Genomic DNA, 12764 nt, shown 5'->3' with positions numbered 1-12764 from the left:
CCTGCTCATCTGCCCACAGTCAGCTGTCTTTCAAGGAGATGTTTGAGCGCAAAAAGACAATGTCTCAAAGTCCCCCCCTAGCCCGGCGTCTGACAACTGGCTTGTCGGAACTGCTAGCCCGCCAGCTTTTACCATACAAGCTGATGGAGTCTGAAGCCTTTCAAAAAATTTTAGCCATTGGGACACCGCAGTGGAAGGTACCCGGACGAAATTTTTTTGCACAAAAGGCAATCCCCAACCTTTACTCCATTGTGCAAAAGAAAATTATGGCATGTCTGGCACACAGTGTAGGGGCAAGGGTCCATCTGACCACTGATACCTGGTCTGCAAAGCATGGTCAGGGCAGGTATATCACCTACACTGCGCATTGGGTAAACCTGGTGACGGCTGCCAAGCATTGAATGCGTGGCTCTGCAGAGGAGTTGGTGACACCGCCACGACTTGCAGGCAGGCCTGCTGCCTCCTCCTCTACTCCATCCTCTTCCATAACATCCTCGGCCGAGTCCTCTTCCACTGCTGCGTCTTGCTCCACATCACTGGCACCCCCCAGCTCCCCAGGTGCTATTCCACATCCCGGATACGGCAGTGTCACGCCATCTTGGGGTTGACTTGCCTCAAAGCGGAGAGTCACACCGCACAAGCGCTCCTGTGGGCCCTGAACACACAGGTGGACCAGTGGCTGACTCCGCACCAACTGGAGATCGGCATGGTGGTTTGTGACAACGGAACAAATTTGTTGGCAGCATTGAGGTTGGGCAAGTTGACACATGTGCCGTGCATGGCACATGTGTGTAATCTGATTGTACAATGCTTTGTGCTCAAGTACCCAGGCTTAAAGGATGTCCTGAAGCAGTCCAGGAAGGTGTGTGGCCATTTCAGGCGTTCCTACATGGCCATGGCGCACTTGTCAGATATCCAGCGGCAAAACAACATGCCAGTGAGGCGCTTGATTTGCGACAGCCCGACACGTTGGAATTCAACACTCTTAATGTTCGACCGCCTGCTCCAACAAGAAAAAACCGTCAACGAATATTTGTATGACCGGAGTGCTAGGACATCATCTGCGGAGCTGGGAATTTTTTTGCCACGTTACTGGAGGCTCATGTGCAATGCCTGTAGGCTCATGCGTCCTTTTGAGGAGGTGACAAACCTGGTCAGTCGCACCGAAGGCACCATCAGCAACATCATACCGTTTGTTTTCTTCCTGGAGTGTGCCCTGCGAAGAGTGCTGGATCAGGCAGTAGATGAGTGTGAAGAGGAAGAGTTGTGGACACCATCACCACCAGAAACAGCCTTATCAGCATCACTTGCTGGACCTGCGGCAACGCTGGAAGAGGATTGTGAGGAAGAGGTGTCAGAGGAGGAATGTGGCTTTGAAGAGAAGGAGGAAGACCAACCACAGCAGGCATCCCAGGGTGCTCCTTGTCACCTATCTGGTTCCCGTGGTGTTGTACATGGCTGGGGGGAAGAAGTTGATACCTTCCCTGACATCACTGAGGATGAGGAATGGGACATGAGTAGCTAGGCATCCGTCCTTGTGCAAATGGGGTCTTTCATGCTGTCGTGCCTGTTTAAATAAAAAGGATGAAGGAGAACGACTTGTACTGGGTGTCCACACTACTAGACCCCCGGTATAAACATAAAGTGCCTGACATGTTACTGCATTACAGCAAGGCGGAAAGGATTCAGCAGGTCCAAAATAAATTAAGAAGTATGCTGTACACAGCGTATAAGGGTCATGTCACAGTACAACAGGGATCTAACAGGGGAAGAGGTGAAAGTAATCCTCCTCCTCCTCCCACGAACACGCCGGCAAGGACAGGATGCTGTACAGACATGCTGTTGATGGAGGACATGCAGAGCTTTTTAAGTCCTACGCATCACCACAGCCCTTCGGGGTCCACCATCAGAGAATGACTTGACCGACAGGTAGCAGACTACCCGGCCTTAACCGCAGATATCGACACTCTGAGGAGCGATGAACCCCTTGACTACTGGGTGTGCCGGCTTGACCTGTGGCCTGAGCTATCCCAATTTGCGCTCGAACTACTGGCCTGTCCCGCTTCAAGTGTCCTGTCAGAAAGACCTTCAGTGCAGCAGGAGGTATTGTCACTGAGAAGAGGAGTCAGCTTGGTCAAAAATGTCTGGATTACCTCACCTTTCTTAAGATGAATGAGGGATGGATCCCGAAGGGACTGACACTGGGCGATACATTTGACTGAACAAGGCCTGATCAGATGAGCTGCCTTGGCCTAAAAATGGTCCACACACTGCTGTATTTGAACTCTGAATGCCGTATGACTTGCGTCACTTATCCGCCACCAACTAGGGTTCAAACCGCAATGTTTTAGGGCACTTTCTGCTTGGCGATACAAACAGAATTTTTTCTGGCCGCCGCTACAGCAGCGGCTGCGACAATACCAAATTTTCCAGCCAGGTGTACATGCCTAATTTTTCTGGCCTCTGCTGCTGCACTTGTTATGGTGCTGCAATTTTTATGGCCGCTGCTACAGCTGCGACAATACCAAATTTTCCAGCCAGGTGTACATGCCTAATTTTTCGGGCCTCTGCTGCTGCACTTGTTATAGTGCTGCATTTTTTCTGGCCACTGCTACAGCTGCGGCTGCAACAATTCCCAATTTTTCATCCATGTTTACATGCCTAATTTTCTGGCCTCTGCTGCTGCACTTGTTATGGTGCTGCAATTTTTATGGCTGCTGCTACAGCTGCGACAATACCAAATTTTCCATCCAGGTGTACATGCCTAATTTTTCTGGCCTCTGCTGCTGCACTTTTTCTGGTGCTGCAATTTTTCTGGCTGCTGCTACAGATGCGGCTGCGACAATACCAAATTTTTCATCCATGTGTACATGCCTAATTTTTCTGGCCTCTGCTGCTGCACTTGTTATGGTGCTGCAATTTTTCTGGCACCTGCTACAGAAGAGGCTGCAACAATACCACATTTTTCAGGCATATGTACATGCCTAATTTTTCTGGTACTCTCTGCTGACATCTCTGTCCATTTTAGCAACCGTGGATATTAGATGTATGCTAAGGGTAGCATGGTGGCTCAGAGGGTAGCACTGCTGCCTTGCAGCGCTGGGGCCTTGGGTTCAAATCCCACTATTCAAATATTCCCAGAATATTCCCAGAATATTCAAATGAGCAGAATGTCAGCCCGAAATGTTTTCCGGGCGGGCATTCTGCACATTTTTGGCCATGTGAGCATGGTCTTACAGGTATGGCCAGTATTATAAAGGGTGAAGCTAGGAAGAGCATAATAAAAATACGTACTAAAGCACACACTTCTATGTTTCCATGAGTCTCCAGCTAGCCATAATACTGTAGTCTATTGACATATTTGTTCTTGAACAAAAAATCATGGATTAGGCAACAATGTCTAGAAGATAAAGCAACTATAGTAAAAGGTACTTACTGAGAAGTCATCTTCAGGGAATAAGATGAGATCTTTTAAAGGGTCGTTGGAATAGGTATTTTCTAGTTCTGTAATGGCAGACTCATAATCCAATGGCTCTAGGAGTTTAGGTTTCTCATGCTGCAAAAAAAAAAAAAAAAAAAAAAAAAAAACACATTTATCAGGTTGTAAATACTCCAGAAATAGCTAGAATTTTTTTAAGAAGCAATACATTTTTCAATCAAGTTTAATAAAATAATATATAACATCTGGAGGCCTACAAACTGCAACATCTGGAGGCCTACAAACTGCAACATCTGGAGGTCTCCAACAGCAGTCCAAGCATGCTGGGAGTTGTAGTTTGTAATATTTGGAGGTCGAAAGTTTGGAGACCACTGTTCTATACCAAAGGAGCTCTGTTCTCAAAGTCTTGTAGACTAGGCAATAGTTACAGAAGCTGAATTATTCTTTAAAGAGTACCTGTCACCGAATAAACTTTTATAAACTAACTCAGGCTATGTTCCCCAACAACTCCTAACACTCATCCCACCCAAAATTTCCGAACTTTAAAAAGCCTCTGTATCTTTCCATTCTTCTTACTCACATAGTGCAATCTCCTAGCAGGAGAAAGTGGGTGTTTCCCAACAGGCATGACATCACTGAAGCCTGCTGGGGGACCACTTCTGCCCTCACATGGTTGCAGCGCCGTGATGAATTGAAGACCTCAGGCTCTGTGCAGCTTTCAGTGAAGCTCTTTGCAGCTTTCAGTGAGGCTCTGTGCAGCTGTCAATCAAGCTCAGTGCAGAGAAACACTTCCTGAGTTTGGTCTCCTGCCATGACGGGAGGAGACCAAACTCACTGTATTAATTGTAGCAGGGAACAGAACAGAGCCACCTAGTGGCTATTTTTTCTATTACATTTCAAACATATTTATGTTGATAATTTTAAAAGCAAGTGAATTGTCTGCTAATTACACAGGGAACACTATATTAAACGTTTTATTATGCAGGTAGCAATATAATCCAAGATCTTACTATTATTGTGTTTCAATGAGACTATTTATAGTAACAGTAACCTGATAACCAAAGTTACAGTTCCCTGATAACCATATTTCAATGAAAAACATGGCTCTCGTCCAGGAAGGTGGGGGCTGACACATGCTGAGGACTGGTAAGTAGCCGGGGCTCAGTACAGGAGGTCGCAGGGTGTCCAAGCAGTGGGACCCCTGCGAACAGGCACTTATCCCCTTTCATGTGAATAGGAGTGTTTGATAAGTTCAGTTCCCTCGAGTACTCCTTTAACTGACATGATTATTATATTAATATAAACTGTGCAAATTTTATTCACACTTGGTCACAATGGTATATAATTGCTCTTTGGAAATATACAGAAATAAGAAACCCAAAAATTTTAAATATTCCAGCATTTCAAAGGAATCAATTTTACAACTGAATTTAGAAAAGCAAAAAGACAATTCATCCAAATTCACCACAATTCACCAGAAATAAGGAGAGGATGTGGTGTCTAACATGTCAGGATAATATCAGGGTACGTTCACACGGCTGATTTTTTTTTTGCAGGTTTTCCGCTGCACATATGAAAGGGGCGGGCTCTTCTCGGCTGTCCGCAGCAGATTTTCTACAGAGGATTTAACGTTGCGGAAAATCCGCTGCAAGCCCCATTGAAGTCAGTAGGGACTGCAGCGGACTTTCCCCAGCGTAAATTCCACTGCGGAAAATCTGCTACGGACAGCCGAGAAGAGCCCGCCCCCTTTCAAATACGCAGCGGAAAACCCGCAAAAACAAATAGCGTGTGAACGCACCCTTGAAAATTATCTGTCAGCTGTATTCTCTACTAAGAGCCGCAGACACTGCTGGATAGCAGTTGGGGTATAAAAGCAAACCCTTTCCTGGGGCTGATGGTGGTTACAAAACTTTTAAAATGACCTTTTTATTTCTCACCAAGTGTCAAGCAGACAGAGCCCAGCTGCTCAAGTGCCACACCCTGGAATGCCTTCTTGCTCGCCGTTACCTTCCAGATTCTTTGTGAGGCTAGAGGTTTTTGCCCTGCATTTTTTCTTGGCTTAAAAATGCCAGAAAAACTGCCCCCGTTTTTCCCTGCGTTTTGGCGTTTTTTCTGGCGTTTATTCTTGCGTTTTTACCTTTGTGTGGAATTTGCCTTTTTTGGCCCCTTTGGCGTTTTTTGTACAAAATTAGTTGGGTACCAAAAAAAAAAAAATGTAAAAAAAAAGGATGTAGTAGGGATGTAAAAAAATTTCTTTAACTAAATGTTTTTTTTTATAACAATTTTTTTTTATAAAGTGTGCGTGTGTTTAACTTTTTTTATCTCTTTTTTTATTTTTTTTTATGTAGTACTACTACTCCCAGCATGCAACACACTGTTCCATGTTGGGAGAAGTAGTACCCGTACTAATAGACATATCGCCCCGGGTGTCAGCCTCGGGTGTAGTCAGGCTCTATACAGCGCTCACATTTCAACACTGTACTCCGGGCCGGTCAGTGATGTGAATAGAAAATCACTCATATTTTCCGCCCAGAGTGGTGATTGGCCGGATGGTTGCAGCCAATCACAGCTCTGAGGGAAATATGAATGAGTGAGTGGCCGGCCGGAGTATAGTGAAGAGATGTGAGCGCAGGAGAAAGCCGCTCCTCATCTCTGCTATAGACAGGACGATCACAGCGGGTGTCCATAATGATACCCACTGTGATCTGTTCTTAACTACAAGTACTACTACTCCCAACATGGAGCACACTCTGCTCCATGCTGGGAGCTGTAGTACCTGCATTAATAGATTGCAGTGTAATTTCTGACACCTGATGCAATCTTTCTATTAATGCATGTACTACAGCTCCCAGCATGGAGCAGAGTGTGCTCCATGTTGGGAGTAGTAGTACTTGAAGTTAAGAACAGATCACAGCGAGTATCTCGCTGTGATCCTCCTGTATAATGTATAGATGCGGCGGCTGCTCTTCTATGGTCCCCTGCACTGACGTATATATATACACACATATTCCTATTTCCCACAGAGAGTTGTGATTGGCTGGAACCATCTGGCCAATCACATCTCAGCGGGAAATATGAATAGGTGTATATCTACGTTAGTGCAGGGGACCATTGAAGAGCGGCCGCCCGCATCTATACATTATACAGAAGGGTCGCAACAGGCGATCTGTCTATTAGTACAGGTACTACTATTCCCATCATGGAACAGTGTATTCCATGCTGGAAGTAATAGTACTATCTAAAAAATGTTGGAAAAAAAAGTGAAAAACACACACACTACATTTTTATTATTGTCTGCTACATATTTAGTGCTTTACCCACCCACATAAATTGATCCCTGTTTAAAAATTTATAAAAATTTCATAAAAAAAAGATACATTTCTTTAGATAAATTTTTTCCATCACTATTGTATCTTTTTTATTTTTTTTAATGGTACCCTACGAAATTGTAATAAAAAAGGTATCTCCATCACTTTTTTGGATCACTAAAGTCCAAAAAAGAATATAAACTGCCTGAAAAAATGCAAAACTAGGTTTTGTCGGGCATTTTGAAAAACCAGCCCCGGAGCCCAAAATTGCTGAAAACGCCAAACGGATAAAAAAAAATGGCAAACTGAAAAACGCCAAGTGGATCTGGCATTTTGCAGTTTACTATTTGCTTGCAGCTAACATCTGGACGCAGCGTTTTCTTGCTGAAAAAACCTGTGCGTGAAAATTGGCGTTTTTGACAGCGTTTTTACAAAAAAAAAAACCTCAGTGGAATTCCAGCCTGACTGACGTACAGGGCTGTCGATAAAGGATGGGCTGGTAGTAAGGCTAAGTTTCCACTTGTTTCTTGTTTGGGAAAAACGGCAAGAAAAACGCCAAATCTGCAGCACTGCATTTTTTTCGGCCAAAAAACGCTGCGGCCAGATGTTAGCTGTAAATCAATGATAAATCGCAAAGTTCTTTTTCCACTTTGTGTTTTTCAGTTTGGCGTTTTTTTTTTTAATCCTTTTGGCATTTTTTTCACTCTTTTTACACGTTTTTCAGCTCCTTAGCGATTTTGTTAAGTCGCAGCATGTTGAGCCAATGACGTTTTTTTCCATGAAATTGTGGCATTTTTCTCCCATAGAAGTCCCATAGATGGGAGTAAAAAAAAAAAAAGAAAAACAACATGTGGGTTTTAACTTTGGCATAGCAGAGTGTGCTCCATGTTGGGAGCAGTAGTACCTGCAGTTAAGGACAGATCACAGTGGATGTCACTCCTGACACCTACTGCGATCATCCTTCATCCCGAAGATGCGGTGCGGCTTTCTCCTGCGCTCGCATCACTGCTCTGTACTCCAGCCGGTCACTCACTCATTCATATTTCTCTCTGAGAGTGGGGAATGGCTGCCACCATCCGGCCAATCACCACTATGGGTGGAAAATATGAATGAGTGATGTGAATTTTATTCACATCACTGGCCAGCCGGAGTATAGTGCAGAGATGCGAGCACTGTATAGAGCCGCTCCGCATCTCTGCTATATTATGGACGATCGCATCGGGTGTCTATTAGTACAGGAACTACTACTCCCATCATGGAACAGTGTGTTCCATGCTGGGAGTAGTAGTACTATCTAAAAAATATAAAAAATTAAGAAAAGTGAAAAACATACATACCGTATTTATCGGGGTATACCACGCACCGGCCTATAACACGCACCCTAATTTTACCAAGGATATTTGGGTAAAAAAAGTTTTTTACCCAAATATCCATGGTAAAATGAGGGTGCGTGTGTGCGCGTGTATACCCCGATATACCCCCAGGAAAGGCAGGGGGAGAGAGGCCGTCACTGTCCGCTTCTCTCCCCCTGCCTTTCTCCTGGGGTCTAGAGCGCTGCTGTCGGCCCTTCTCACCCCGTGGCTATCGGCGCCGCTGCCCGTTCTGTCCCCCTGACTATCGGTGCCGGCGCCCCATTGCCGGCGCCGATAGCCAGGGGGAGAGAAGCGGCGCCGACAGCCAGGGGGAGAGAAGGGGCAGCGGCACCCATTGCCGGCGCCGCTGCCCCGTTGCCTCCCCCCATCCCCGGTGGCATAATTACCTGAGTCGGGTCCGCGCTGCTGCAGGCCTACGGCGTGTGTCCCCTGCGTCGTTGCTATAGCAGCGCATAGCAACGACGCCGGGGACGCATGCCGGAGGCCTGCAGCACGGACCCGACTCAGGTAATTATGCCACCGGGGATGGGGGGAGGCAACGGGGCAGCAGCGCCGGCAATGGGTGCCGCTGCCCCTTCTCTCCCCCTGGCTGTCGGCGCCGCTTCTCTCCCCCTGGCTATCGGCGCCGGCAATGGGGCGCCGGCACCGATAGTCAGGGGGACAGAACGGGCAGCGGCGCCGATAGCCAGGGGGTGAGAAGGGCCGACAGCAGCACTCTAGACCCCAGGGAAGGCAGGGGGAGAGAAGCGGGCAGCGACGGCCTCTCTCCCCTGCCTTTCCTGGGGCGGCATCGGCGTATAACACGCACACAGACTTTAGGCTAAAAATTTTAGCCTAAAAAGTGCGTGTTATACGCCGATAAATACGGTACTATATTAAACACATTATTAAAAAACATTACTAATAAAAAATTTTACAAAATTAGTTATAAAAGATATACGATTTTTACATTTAAATGGCCCCTTTCTATATTTTTATTATTGGAGGCTACATTTTTAGTTCCCTGCCTGCCCACATAAATTGATCCCTGTTTAAAAATGTATTAAAATTTCATTATAAAAATAAAAATTTCGTTAAATACATTTTTTTTCCATCCCTACTGCACCCTTTTTTTTTTTTTTTGGTACCCAACAAATTTCGAAAAAATGCCAAAGAGGTCATAAATGCAATTTCCACACAAATGAAAAAACGCCAGAAAAAAATGCCAGACTCAGGAAATTGCACTGGCGTTGCATTGCATTGGGTTCCGCCGGGGAAGTGCAGCATATTGCCACCCGCTTCCCTGGCCGGCCCGATCCCCTGTTGATAGAATCATTTTGACACATAGCGCTGCGGGGGCTATATGTATATAGAAGCACTGAGGGGACCAGACATATAGCGATATATGTTCGGTAACCCCCCCCCCCCCCCCCCCCCGCAGCGCTATGTGCAAAATCGGTTTTATCAGCAGTGTATAATATGCTGCTGATAGAGTCATTTTGACACATAGTGCTGCGGTGGCTATATACATAAAGAAGCGCTGCAGGGAGCATAGCATAGCGGGGTCACTGTATATATATATATATATATATATATATCTATATATCGCTGCAGGGGGCACTGTGTATATAGCACAGCAGGGACACTGTTTATATATATAGCGCTGTGCAGGGCACTGTATCTATAGTGCTGCAGGGGGGGGGGGGGTAATATATATAATGCAGTGGGGGCAAGACATATAAAAGGACATATAGCCCCCCCAGTAGCACTTCTATAAATATTGCCCCCCCCGCTGTGCTTCCATATACATATGGCCCCTGCCTCACTGACTGACTTTAAAAACCCTGCAGGATTCCCTGAATGGCCACTCGGTGCCGGCCATTCAGGGCTCCCGGCGGGGTATTTAAAAATGAAAGTTAAAAATACCCTCTATACATGGCAGGGGAGCGAAGCATGCTGCCTGCTCCCCTGGTTAATAACTACTGATCGCATGGGGTCTCAGAAGTTAGACCCAGTGCGATCACTCCCTTAGCCACTGTACTACTACCCCAAACATGGAACAGACTCTGTTCCACGATGGGAGTAGTAGTACAAGCACTAATGTAGCCGGGGAACTACTACTCCCATCATGGAAACAAGTCTGTTCCATGATGGGAGTAGTAGCATTCCATTCCCGCAGCACTGCAGGAGTCTTCTGGACATGCTCAAAAAAAAAAAAAAAGGAACCGTAAGCAAACGGGTGATAAGGGATTGTAAAAAAAACATCCCATTGACATCAATGGGATTGTTTTACAGCCGTTTACAACCCGTTTGAAAAATTATCAAACGGATTGATAACGGGCATTAATTGATGGGGGGAAGACGGTAATGTGAACGTGCCCGCCCCATACTACCCCACATGTAGATTTATGAACTGTCAAAGGCATTTCAATAACTGATAAAACACATACTTTATATTTGTCAAATGGATTAAAATTATCAACTAGTTAGCTCTTACTCACAAATCATATGAAATATCCAATTATGCCATTTTTGTTATTGTCTCGGGACATGTCATTTAAATTACACTGGCAGCTGTATCTTCTATGGATGGTAAATCAAGCATTACAAATGTTTTGTCTATGAGTTAAAAATAGAAGTGTCTGCCTAATATTTTTGTTGAAATAATACTGTTTCCCCTGTGTATTTAGTCATAATTACACATACACATTGTAATGTTAAAGTATGCCTCCAATAATAACCAACTTTCTATAAATCAATAGTACAAGCAAGGACAAGAACATTTGTAATATATCTTTACAAACAAATGCCTCGTTCTCCACTTATCAAACTACACTATCCCTGGTCACCTTAACTATTCACTCACTCAGAATTATTATTTTTTAAACTGTAAATTTTTATTACATTTTTATATAACAACAAAACAGAGAAGGGATCGACATCCCCCAAAGCAAGTACGGTGGTCCACACTGTTCAATGCATGAGGAGAATCGAAGTACTGTGCACGAGATCGCATGGGGTCCCAGCGGTCGGACACCCTGCAATCAGATTCATCCCCTATCCTGTGCATAAGGATAAAAAGTAAAAAACAAAAAAAACAAAGTCCCCTTTAAATAGGTAGCATGGCTGTGTTTTTAGAAACATAATTTTTTGCTGGCTAACCCCATTAATGTCATTTTTGATGGTCATCCGCATAATCACGTAAAAAACTAATATAACAAACAGAATCAGTATATAAAAATAGGCAAGAAGAAAATAATGCGTATCACTAACTGGCTTCAATTAGTAAAAAAAAAGTTTCATTCTCTTTAAACGATGGGTCAGGGAGGACAATAGAATACAGACAGATGTACAGTGCTAGTGAATGAGAAGTCAGACCAACGCTGAATATCTCAGATGTGGTGATTCAGTTATGTAATAATCTGTAAAATACAATGCTGAATATACACTGCTCAAAAAAAATAAAGGGAACACTAAACAACACAATGTAACTCCAAGTCAATGACACTTCTGTGAAATCACACTGTCCACTCCGGAAGAAACGCTGATTGACAATCAATTTCACATGATGTTGTGCAAATGGAACAGACAATAGGGGGGAATTATAGGCAATTAGCGAGACACCCCCAATAAAGGAGTTTTTCTGCAGGTGGTGACCACAGACCACTTCACAGTTCCTATACTTCCTGGCTGATGTTTTGGTCACTTTTGAATGCTGGCTCTGCTTTCACTCTAGTGGTAGCATGAAACGAAATCTACAACCCACACAAGTGGCTCAGGTAGTGCAGCTCATCCACGAAGGTACATGAATGTGAGCTGTGGCAAGAAGGTTTGCTCTGTCTGTCAGCGTAGTTTACAGAGCATGGAGGCCCTAACAGGAGACAGGCCAGTACATCAGGAGATGTGGAGGAGGCGTAGGAGGGCAACAACTCAGCAGCAGGACTGCTACCTACGCCTTTGTGCAAGGAGGAGCACTGCCAGAGCCCTGCAAAATGACCTCTAGCAGGCCACAAATGTGCATGTGTCCACTCAAACTGTCAAGAACAGACTCCATGAGGGTGGTATGAGGGCCTGACGTCCACAGGTGGGGGTTGTGCTTACAGCCCAACACCGTGCATGACGTTTGGCATTTGCCAGAGAACACCAAGATTGACAAATTCGCCACTGACGCCTTGTGCTCTTCACAGATGAAAGCAGGTTCACTCTGAGTACATGTGAAAGACGTGACAGAGTCTGGAGACACTGTGGAGAACTTTCTGCTGGCTGCAACATTCTCCAGCATGACCAGTTTGGCAGTGGGTCAGTAATGGTGTGGGGTGGCATTTCTTTGGGGGGCCGCACAGCCTTCCATGTGCTTGCCAGGGGTAGACTGACTACCATTAGGTGCCGAGATGAGATCCTCAGACCCCTTGTGAGACTATATGATAGTGCGGTTGGCTCTGGGTTCCTCCTAATGCAAGACAATGCTAGACCTCATGTGGCTGGAGTGTGTCAGCAGTTCCTGCAAGAGGAAGGCATTGATGCTATGGACTGGCCTGCCAGTTCCCCAGACCTGAATCCGATTGAGCACATCCGGGACATCATGTCTCGCCCCATCCACCAACACCACGTTGCATCACAGACTGTCCAGGAGTTGGCGGATGCTTTAGTCCAGGTCTCCTTATC

At 45.3% G+C, this 12764-nt stretch overlaps 1 protein-coding gene across 6 annotated transcripts in view; it reads right to left on the bottom strand.

The window, feature by feature from the left end:
• The window catches only part of DOCK10 (dedicator of cytokinesis 10), a 431686-nt gene that overhangs the window by 239370 nt on the left and 179552 nt on the right, over positions 1-12764 (bottom strand). For all 6 annotated transcript variants that reach the window (XM_056564788.1, XM_056564791.1, XM_056564789.1 and 3 more), the window contains exon 2: positions 3437-3556. In XM_056564788.1, the coding sequence (XP_056420763.1) occupies positions 3437-3556 (120 nt within the window). The remainder of the gene's footprint in view (positions 1-3436; positions 3557-12764) is intronic.

This window comes from Hyla sarda, chromosome 3 (assembly GCF_029499605.1).
Source record: "Hyla sarda isolate aHylSar1 chromosome 3, aHylSar1.hap1, whole genome shotgun sequence".
NCBI classification, from domain to species: Eukaryota; Metazoa; Chordata; class Amphibia; order Anura; family Hylidae; genus Hyla; species Hyla sarda.
Note: the sequence above shows the minus strand (reverse complement) of the source record. Positions and strands in the feature narration are given on the sequence as shown.